The sequence below is a fragment of the Pterocles gutturalis genome, unplaced genomic scaffold, assembly GCF_000699245.1.
Source record: "Pterocles gutturalis isolate BGI_N339 unplaced genomic scaffold, ASM69924v1 scaffold22170, whole genome shotgun sequence".
In the NCBI taxonomy this organism is placed as follows: Eukaryota; Metazoa; Chordata; class Aves; order Pterocliformes; family Pteroclidae; genus Pterocles; species Pterocles gutturalis.
In genome coordinates, this window is record NW_010138915.1 from 53,585 (window position 1) to 64,184 (window position 10,600).

Genomic DNA, 10,600 nt, shown 5'->3' on the forward strand with positions numbered 1-10,600 from the left:
CCATCACTGAACAGTTAGTCCTGGTTGCCATTTCACGTCACCAAAGCTAACCACCTCCTTTTTGCCTGAATACCCCTCCCACAGCACAGATTTGAAGTCATCATCAGCATCTCCCTGCGCCTATGATCCCACCAGCCCAGAGACACCTCCACAGGGACAAGCCATCTGCATCCCACCTGCAAATTCTGAGGACATATCCTCACCTGGGGTAGGTCACCAACACCACTGACATCCAAATACACCTCCATATCTTCAGTGGCTCTGGGACTTTTAACAGCATTGGTACTTTCTCCAGTATGTTAATCATTATAACAGAATGACAGGCACTGCAAAGGACTGCATGGCTGTGCTGCCTCTATATTTGGATAACTTCCCACAATCATTGCTCCAGAAAAAGCCAGGGACTTCAAAGTAATCAAATAAAGATGGAAAAAAAAAAAAAAAAAACAAGCATTACTTTCTCTTTTTTTTTCAGAAATAGCTTGTTTGCTGTTGGTTAAGGAGAGCTTACTTACCATAGCTGTCTAGAGGGCGGGGGCAAATTGCAATTTGCTTAAGGTTTTGAGTGAGGATTTTCTGCTTAAAAGAGTGCATTTGGAGACAGGGAGATTACAAACAATCCTTTAACAAGATCCTCAAGCCATCAAGCTGTTTAACATTATTGATCAGTGCAGCCAGAGCACATTTTAAAAAAATCTATCAGATTAAAATGGAAATAGCTTTCTTGTTCTGACTTCTCATAAACTTCATTTTGCTTTGCAGCGGAAAGCTTCTCTGAAAGACGGGCAGTCACCAAGCCCAGGGTGGTGGCCCTGCCAGGAGCTCGCTGCCCTGCCCCCCTGCCAGCTCCTGCCTCTGTCACCAACACACGCCCAGCAACTACATGTGCGTGTGATGGTTCTGTTCCAACAAAAAAAAGGGATATTTCAACCAAAAAACTCCAAACCTAACACCTCAAACCAGAAGAGACGTCTCCTAGCAGCTCATTGCTACAGAAAGGCTTTTCAATAGGAAGGAACATGACTTGGGTGTGTAATTTAAATACCCCTCTTTTGAGAATGAAGAATGTTAAGTCAAAATATACCCAGATCCGATATTTAATTGATGTCATCCACCTAAAGAGCAAAGCTTTCATCTCCAAAGTGCCCATAGTGGGGATCACAATTCTGGGGATTCTGTTTGCAAAATAAATAAAAAGAAATATTTAGTTTTGAATTTAGTGCCCCAGAAGTTGACAGCAATAGTAGTAAACAATAGAAATTATTTGTGTTAATAGCCTTGTTTATTCTAATAATGCTGGCATTTTCTGTGAAGATTAATTACCAGTAATGTTGCAAATACTATTACAAGTGAAATATGCACCATAAACCAAAAATAATTTGACTGACCTATGTTCTAAAGTAAAATATTTACAGTAATGAGATTCTAATTATCCTTTGTTATGGCAGGCCATTCTCTACACTCCTCTTTATTGATAGGAGATGCATTGTTTCAGCATTTTAGCTCAATTTATTTTCTCACATTTGCATTTTCTTATGCACAGAAAATGAGAGGTGATCATTACCTTCTTCACTTTGCATTCAATTTACATCAACAGCACATTACCTCATCCTAACTCATTTATCTACCACAGAAATTTGATAACAAAAGCTACTGTCAGTGATGAATAAAGATCATTTCAAATGGAGCAAGAAGAAACAAGATGAATTATAGGTTTCAAGACCTTTTGTTTGCTCAGGAAAGGGAAAATAAAGGATTCTTTCCACCTAGGCAACACGGATCTCACGAGGCTGTAACTCACATTCGGCATCTCATATTTACCTACAACTGATCGGTCTTTGCTGTGTACGAAAGTAACTCCAAATACCCACGCAACCATAAATGTCTCTCCCATTTGCTGCATGAAGGAACATTTTTAATTTTTTGGACCGAGTGCACAGAATTTATCATTCATAAGTTCGAGCAAACACTTTAATAACTACCTAAGGGCTATTGTAGCCTCATAGCAACTAATAGCTCTCCAGCCTGCGAGACGCAGGCACATGTACTCTGTGTCTCACCGGATGGCAGCAGCCTGTTTGTTGGCACTTGCGGCACCCTGAAACACTTGGATGAGGTTTTGAGCAGCCTGGGCTAGTGGGAGGTGTCCCTGCCCATGGCAGGGGGGTTGGAACTGGATGATCTTTAAGGTCCTTTCCAACCCAAACCAGTCTATGATTCTATGACAATAGCAGACTAGCCAGCTTGCTTTGCTGGGAGCTAGTGAAACCTGCCAGCTCCCCTCCTCTAGCTCTTCTGCTTTAACGAGCTCTCAGAGCCCCTTGCTGCTCTTCTTCTAACCACAGTATTAGAGCTAAGCCAATCGCAAAGGGCAAGAGCACCAACACCACACTCAGAAATGGAGTTCTGCTTTAAAACATCTCTGCCTGAGACCCTTCTGTATCTGGGCAGAGCACCGCAAGCCCCAAATGTGCATGGGTACAACGATGGATTTCAGTTATGCGTGGTGGGAGGGAGAAGCAGAGAGTGGGAAGCAGGTTTTGAGGAGCAGGTCCTTGGCAGAAAGCCTGCAAGCCCTCCCCAGAGTGGTGTGAATGATTTTGGCCTGCTTCCCCCACAGTTTCTCAAGGGAGGAGGGGGCGGGGGGAAGATTTTTGACCTTTCCAGAAGTGAATGTTTCATTTGCTGTTTTACAATATTCAGTATTTTCCCAAAAGCAAATGCTCACCTTGAAATAGCTCTTCACAGTACAGGAAAGACAGAAGAAGGGAAGAAATAGGTTTTAAAAGCTGCAAGTAACCCATCATTAAATATGAATGGTTTCATATGAAACCCTGCTCTTTCTTTTCTGTAATAAAACCTTCTTTTTCTTCCTATTTCATTTCCCCCATGTTCTCTCCCTTTCAGTCCACTCCTTTGCTAGGATGGATGAGGAGCAGCCTGTGAACCTGCCCCAGGCAAAGGCTGCCCTGCCTCCTCTCCCTGCTCCTGAGCCAGCATCTCCCAGCACATCGCATCGCCCAGCACATCCCTACGCGGGGTTTGCCCCAGCAGGTCTGGATAATGGACCAAGAGTCTCACCTCACTTCATCCAGGTTTTTACTTAGATAACCCACGTGAGACCGTGTAGTGGTGGCTGACACAGCCCTGCTCCAAGTGTGTCTGATCCCTGAGAGGAAACATCATCTGTAGGGTTGTCTTCAAGGGAATTGTGCCAGCACTTTTGGATTAAATATGGACCATGCTGAAGCCTTTGAAAATACTACTGTAGACTTTTATAGGGCCAATAACATCACTTGGATAGGAGTGGGAAATCCCCTGGTTTGAAGAGGTTCATTGATGCTGAATTAATTTGTCCTTGTGCCACGTTCAACCCCCAAACATGGCAGTAATACCCTACAGGGCAGAAGACGAGCCTGAGGACTGCAACTACCTAACAGGCTTCTTGTACATGGATGTGTCCCCCTCCCATAGCACCCATGCTGCCATTCCAAGCTTCAGCAATGGCACATCTGGGGACCTTAAATTAAAGGGTTACCCAGAGTAAGTAAACAAGTGCTTGCACTTTGGAACTATTGACTGAACTCCACCACCCGAACAATTTGTTAGTGAGAGGTTTGGGCAGTGGGAAGAAGATGGCAGATATCCCTCTCATACTCTTCATTTGTCTTCTGGGAGCTTGTCTTGGTGCCGAAAATACAGGTGGGCTCATTTAAAACCTAGCTAGTGCTTCAGTTTTGGGGGCAGGGGGTACCGGCACAGATGAAGGGGCAGGTTGTCACTTGATGGTGGGACAGCTTGTGCAGTCTCATATGAGATGACAGCTCAGAGGGATTGCTGCACTTCATAGCTCCTCTCTTTAAAGCTCTGGTTCTTTTCCTGGGAATGAAATAATAGGTTTTATGCTGATTTTACACAGAGTGTGTCACAGGGATTAATTTTAAGAATGGGATTTTTCTTAAACTTTTGCAGCTTTTAAGCTTTTAGAGCTTGATTCAGCCATTTTAGAATGCATGCAGCCACACACAGAAGGAAAAAAAGTGGAGAGCATCACTGGTGGAGTAACATCCACACGTCTGCCTGTGCCACAGCTTTGTCCTGGAGTACAAACAAGTACTCGCATCCGTAAAACAGTCATTGGATTTGCCTCTGCAAGAATTGTTTAAAGCCAAACCCAGCATGAATTTAACAAAGACTGTAAGACACAGCCAAAATTGTAGACAAGACAGAGTAGTTGATGGATGTGGGCAATCACACATAGTAATGCAGGATGGTGCTTGATTTTTCTGGAGCAGCAACAGTTCCAGGAGAGGCTGCTTCACATCCAGTGCCAGTACTTGCCTGGTGCGAGGCTGGCCTTCCTGCTTTCATGAAAACATTGCAAGTAACAGGTTAAAAAAAAAAAAAGCCTCTTTGCTTAGCAATGAAAAGTGTATTGGTACCATCACCCACCCTGTGTACCTGCTAGAAAACACTGTCCTTGGCTGGCAGGATGGGTCTCCTCTCACAGCCCTTGGCCCAGACACCCACCTCACTCTCTCAGATACTGGTTCAGAAGTTGATAAGTCACGTGTGAGTATATTCTTGGTGTGAGGAAGGTTTCCAGGCAGGGTGAGTACCGTGCCTGTGACCCCATGGGGCCTGCAACCTTCCGTTCAAAGTAAGTTTTTCTTGTAAAGCAGCACGTGGGACCAGTAAGCAACTGCGAAAGCCTAGAGGGATCTCATGGAGGCAAAGCTGCATTCATTAAAATAAGTTCTCTCCATGAAATGGGTTAGTTCTCTCCACTAAATAGGTTAATGACGGCAGGTGCCTGGCACATCCCACTGGGAGGAAATGAAGGAGTGGGTCTAATGCAGCTGCCTCACATCACACGGGGGATGTACAGCTGTGCCTACATCATGTTCCCTGGGCACTGAGCACATGGAGAGCCCAACAGGGTCACAAACCAAGGAAGGAGACTCCATCGTTCTCACCTGGGCCTTTTCAGCCCAGCCTGGGGACAGGCTGTGAGCTGTGGCCCATGCCATAGGGAGCAGGAGGCAGGTCTCCTCCAGCAAGGCTATGCCCCCTGGTTCCTCTGTGTCCACAGCCCCCCACTCAGCTGGGGAGGTCCATTTGAGGGTGTACGTTCATGTCCCACACATAAACCGTGACCCTGCAGCTGGGAGGGGACCGGCCACCCCATGGGGGCTGCAGTGTCTGAGACAAGCCTGGCATCTTCAGAGGTCAGGGCTTTACCCATTGATATCTACTGCTAAACAGTTAGATTAGGATTAGGATCAGGATTTTAATGTACTCCTTTTCAGTTTTAACCAAAAACACACTAACATAATGTCCTGTTTTCAGTTTTATCATCTGCCTTCTCAGCATAAAACCAAAACACAGCCTCACGCTAGCTACTAGGAAGAAAGTTAACCCTGTCCCAGCTGAAACCAGGACACACGAGGAATGCAGAGATGCAAGCTTGCTGTACAATGATTAAAAGCACTGCAAAAAAAAAAAAAAAAAATTCGCTCAGTCTCTTGCAGAGAGATCTCTAGACGAAGGGGCTAGTTACACTGTCAGTGGCATGGCATAAAGAGAGAAACCCACCTTGGGCTCATGAGAGTTCAACAAAACCGATCCTGCACAGCTTTGGAGAGCTGGGATCTGCTCTGGATTGAGAGCAGAAGGCAGCTATGGCACATAATGAGAGTCTGATACTCGCCCCTCACTCTCCCCTCTGCCCACCCCGACAAGCTCATGCTCTTCTTAACCCTCAGAGGGGCCAGACCCACTGGTGCCCAAACCCCTTCCAGTGCAGAGCCCCCAGCTGAGGGTCCGTGTCCAGGGCTGCCACCAGCAGCTCCAAGAAGAGCTGCTCTACCGTGCCATCTGGTGATAAAAAGGGATGTGGCTGCGAGTGCTAAGCGAGGGTGCAGAGAGGAGAGGCTGGGGAGGCCAAGCAGGAAGATCTTCTGGGTGAATAATGTCTTTTTCAGAGCAGTGGGATGGGGACAAACACTCAGCAGAGGTGGGGGTCTCTGAGAGGTGGGTCAGGAGCAAACCCTGTTGGGTGCCTGCCGCGGGGAGGCTGCTGCTGCTGACCCTGCCAATGGGACATCTGCCAGGAGAGCATCCATCTTAGCACCATGATGGGACTGCATGTCTTTGTGCCCTTCACCAGGCAGCCACCATGGAGGGGGGCTGGTGGCCACCACAGACATCTCCCATAGACTGGGGGTCCCCTGGGGAAGCTGCAGCTCCCTGATAGTGGTCTCTGCCCAGGAGCTTGGCTGGCAAGTCAAAGTCAGTGGGGGACACAGCACCTTTCTGATATGACCTGGCCCAGGGGGAGAGGAGGGGGTCATGTCACCCCTCCTGCCAGCACGGCCACAGGAACAGTGGTACCAGGTGCGTGGTCAAGGGTGAGGAGCAGGAGAGAAGCAAACTGCCCATGGCTTCCAAAGGCTGCAGCTGCTTGCAGAGGCGAATGGCCTTCCACAGCCAAAAGAGGCAGAGGTAGTTCAAGCAGGACAATTTCTATCTTCAAACAAGACCTCACCAAGCAGCTGCGTGGAAAAGCCGGTCCTTTTTCCCTCTCAAATAGCTTATTCCAGTCTGTGCATCTATGATAGGAGCTATGTACATCATCTGCTTTAGGGTATTTCAAGCGTTGAACTGCATTGCTCCTAATCACCCTCTCGCCATCAGTCGTTTCTGTCTATTGACCACTTTGACTCTTGCTCTCCAGACTTTATCCCCCAAATTGCACTTAAGTTAGACACCAAAGAAACCTCACGTAGATTATAACACTCTTGAAACATCCCTGGCCATGGGGCAAGGGAGGGTGAATGCATGAAAAAGGCTTGCTTTCTGGGTGAACAGAGCCCTGACAGCCCATCCAGCTGCATCACACGGCAGTGTGCACTCCCCTCCAGCCCCTCTTTCTTTCCAAATTGCAGTTTTCATCGAGAACAAAGAGGCGAGCTCGGTTCTGCGCAGGCAAAAGCGAGCCAACTCAAACAGACTGGAAGAGGTTATTCCTGGGAACCTGGAAAGGGAATGCATAGAAGAAAAATGCAGCTTTGAAGAAGCCCGAGAAGTGTTTGAAAACACAGAGAAAACAGTGAGTATCGCTGCTGCAAAATGGCAACACCTTGTTCACCCCAGCCTGTGCCTGTGTGAGCCTTTCGGGTGAGGAGGCACAAGAGGGGGAAGGAGTGAATAGGGAAAACCTGCAGGGGCCAAGGGCAGTGTCTGTCATGTTCTGTTATAATTTCTGATCCATCAGTTGGGCTGGGGAGCTGCATTAAAGGTCTGTTGGTCACCACTGGGATTATGGAGGTGGTTGATTTCATGCAAGTCTTTTGCTTTAGCTCTGGAGTCATCCCTTTACTGCTTCAGTCTGGCAGTGTCCAGAAATTAGAAATCAAGTAAAACTTTTTTTTTTTTCCTTTGCAGATGGAGTTTTGGAAAACATACATTGGTAAGAGCTGCTTTCTTCATGTTCAAATGCATAATATTCATCTCTCAGTGCACAAGTAGCAGATGTTTATTGAAACAAATATATTCCAGCATTCAGAAGCTGTGTTATGACAGAGCTAGTCAGAGTCATGCACCCCAAATCTTGCAGCCACCCGGCCTGGGCCCAACCTGTTTGTATATAGATTGCAAGCCAAAAAAAAATTACTTAACATTTTGTTTATTCAAGCAGTGTTTTTGAACAAACTTCAAAAACCTCACGGAACAGAACCAGTTCACACAGACCACTGGATCCACAGAGCCCAGGCCACACTCTGGGCTTCTAGTTTCAGCTGTGGTCTAGAGTAAAACACGACAGCAATAATTAACACCCCTCCAGCAGACAGCAAACACTCTGTTCTCAAGCAGAGATCTCCAGATTAGGCATAGCCTCGAACAAGCACAGCATGAAACCCTGGAAATGCCATATTGGAGTGGAGCCTCAAGATGATCATAGCAAACAGCTGTCTGCAATTCACACCAGTGGTCCCAGACCCTTGCTTCTCCACCATTTTCTTTCCACAATCTGTTTCTTCCCTTTCAGCTTGCGTCCCCAATGACTCCTCAATCCCTTACCAGAAAGATTTCAATGCCTGCTAAACCATCTGAAACTAATTTTAAGGACATTTCAACAAATGAACTGTTTTGTAGATTGGCAAAGTGCCCAGAACATCTCACTAAAAAGCCTTAAATAATTCAGATTAATCAGGCCAGACTATAAAATAAAAAAGTTACATTTGCATTGTAGGACTGTCCTCTGAAAAACCAACTGATGCAACTCAACACTGCATTGGTTGCCCTGCAACCGTAACCAGTTAGCTATTCAGAAATATCTAGTGCCATATATTCCCCTATCATCCCAAGTGCCTACTTTACTCTTCAGTTTACAAGCTGCTATTCCCAACACGTGCAGCCCACCGGAGCTCACCCCTTGCCCAGCACCCAAGTGGTACCAAGCCCCAGTTGCCCTCACCAGGTAGCAACAACAGCTGCAGTCTACACCTTGAGTGCAAACCCCGACACCAGGCCTTAGACAAGACAAACCCACGTTGTCTGTGTTTGCAAGCTGCCTTCTGCATTCCAGCCCATTCCTCAGAGCATCATTAACTGCCATGGCAGGACACATACACATCAAGACATTCCTCTTCCTCCTTGCCTTTGTGTTACCATGTCAAAGTGCGCTTCCCTGTAATTTAACGTCATGGACTTGTTCCAGAGTGTTAGATCAGCAATTTTGCAATACTGGGTATTTTTATGAAAGCCTCAACTTCTCAGCTGTAGGCAACTGTGAAAATAAAAGCCCTGACATGTAAAGAAAAAGCTAGACCAGTTAATAGCGATATAAGACTTAGAAAGAAAGAGCAATGACCAAGGCTCTCAATCCTAATACACAGAGAGGTCTCCAAACCCAAGTGGACAGGCCCAGACCTTCAGAGAACAAACAGAGCAGTGTTAAAATAATTCAGATTAGGATGTCCTAACCATTCTTGAGGAAGCAAATCTACTATTGCCTAACTTACCTAAGGCACGAGGACCTGTTGGGATGTTGCATGAGGGAGACCACCAAGGAGTTCTGCTGAAACGAGAGAATTAACCCCCACGGGACAAGGTACGTCATTAGGACTGTGGGTAAGGCACTGCTGCTGACATTGTCTGTTGTGCGCTTGGGTGCCAGCATCTGACTTATTTTCCATCACAAAGAAGGAAGGTGCTAAAGACAAGCAGGAAACCGCACAGGAGGCTTGCACAGAGCCAGGCAGCAGTGCTTGGCTGCACCAGCCCTGGTGGATGCTCATGTTCGTTAACTCTCTTGTCTTCTCTCCAAGATGGAGATCAGTGCGACCCCAATCCATGCAAAAACGGAGGTGTTTGCAAGGACGCAGTAAGTTCCTACGTGTGCTGGTGCCCAGCTGGGTACGAAGGCAGAAACTGTGAGATAGGTACGTACAGGGGGCTTGGCCTGTGGCTGTTCTACCCTACTGAAATCCTGTCGGATCAAAGTGGGGGTAGATCTTCATCCTACAAGAGGGCTGCTTTGCGCACAGCCTTGCTGTAAGGCACTGCATGAACACGCAAATTCAGCCTGCTGGCAACGGGGCTACAGGGGGACATGCTTGGGGATAGAGGAGCGGATGTCTCTGTCATCTCCTGTCTTTGGTGTCCCAGCTCCACCTCCGCTGAGCACCGAGATGCCTGTTCTCACACAGGGTTCAACAGAGACTCAGGCTCAAGGTCTTTTGTTCAGCACACTGCAGCTGCCAGCGCAAATGTTGACCTTCCTTTATCTCCCCAGCACAAGCCTTTCCGGGGCTGCTCGTCAATCAGCAGCGAAGTGCTCACCTGCTGAAAGCAACAGTTTTCCACCGACCCCAATGGGGCCCCCATGCTCTCCTTCCTTCTCTCCATTTCTCCTGCCAGGCTGGGCAGCAGGTGCTGAGCAGGGCAGGATTATTGCAGCCTCCTCTCAATGGCACTCTGCTAAATTCATAATTATAATTATCACCAGCAACCTTGATTCTGAAGGCAAACAGAAGGCAAATATTTTCCTGATGGGTTGAGGAGTTTATGAAAACCAAACAGCTGATAATTTAAGCAAGAGGGATATTCAGCTTTTATATTTATAATATAATCAGGGGCTGTGCAACTCGCATAATGTGCTAGACTCACTGCACTAATAAAAGATTCTCTTTCTAGTTGTGCTTCTGCTCTGGCAAGAGAGGAGTGTACGTTAAAAAGAGCATTTCAAAGCTGCATCAAATTTAAATAGTCTCACTGCAGATTTCTCGTGGAAGTGAGACAGGAACAAAAATAGAGCTAGAAGTGAGGCGTGAAAAGGAGCTCTGTAAAAATAGTAAATTATGGCATTAAAATGGCTACAGGAAGGGAGGTGTCCTTGAGGAAGTAGGAGTGGAGTTAATCTGCTGTGAAGTTATTTGAAAACTCACTGAGAATTGAAAGGGCATCTGCAGATCAGTGGTTTCCCTCCTCCAAGAGATGGTGTTCCCACCACAGAGGAGTGTGGGGTGGGAGAAGACATGCTCAAGTCACGGAAATCTCACTGTGCCTCAGGCTGGGACCCACTTCATCAAACATC

At 46.8% G+C, this 10,600-nt stretch overlaps 1 protein-coding gene across 1 annotated transcript in view; it reads left to right on the top strand.

Annotated features, from left to right (window-relative positions):
* Window positions 1–3,635: 3,635 nt before the first annotated feature.
* F9 (coagulation factor IX) overlaps window positions 3,636–10,600 on the top strand; it is a 15,472-nt gene continuing 8,507 nt past the window's right edge. The window contains exons 1-4 of the mRNA XM_010083186.1: window positions 3,636–3,702; window positions 6,948–7,111; window positions 7,447–7,471; window positions 9,333–9,446. Coding sequence (XP_010081488.1) covers window positions 3,636–3,702; window positions 6,948–7,111; window positions 7,447–7,471; window positions 9,333–9,446 — 370 coding nt within the window. The remainder of the gene's footprint in view (window positions 3,703–6,947; window positions 7,112–7,446; window positions 7,472–9,332; window positions 9,447–10,600) is intronic.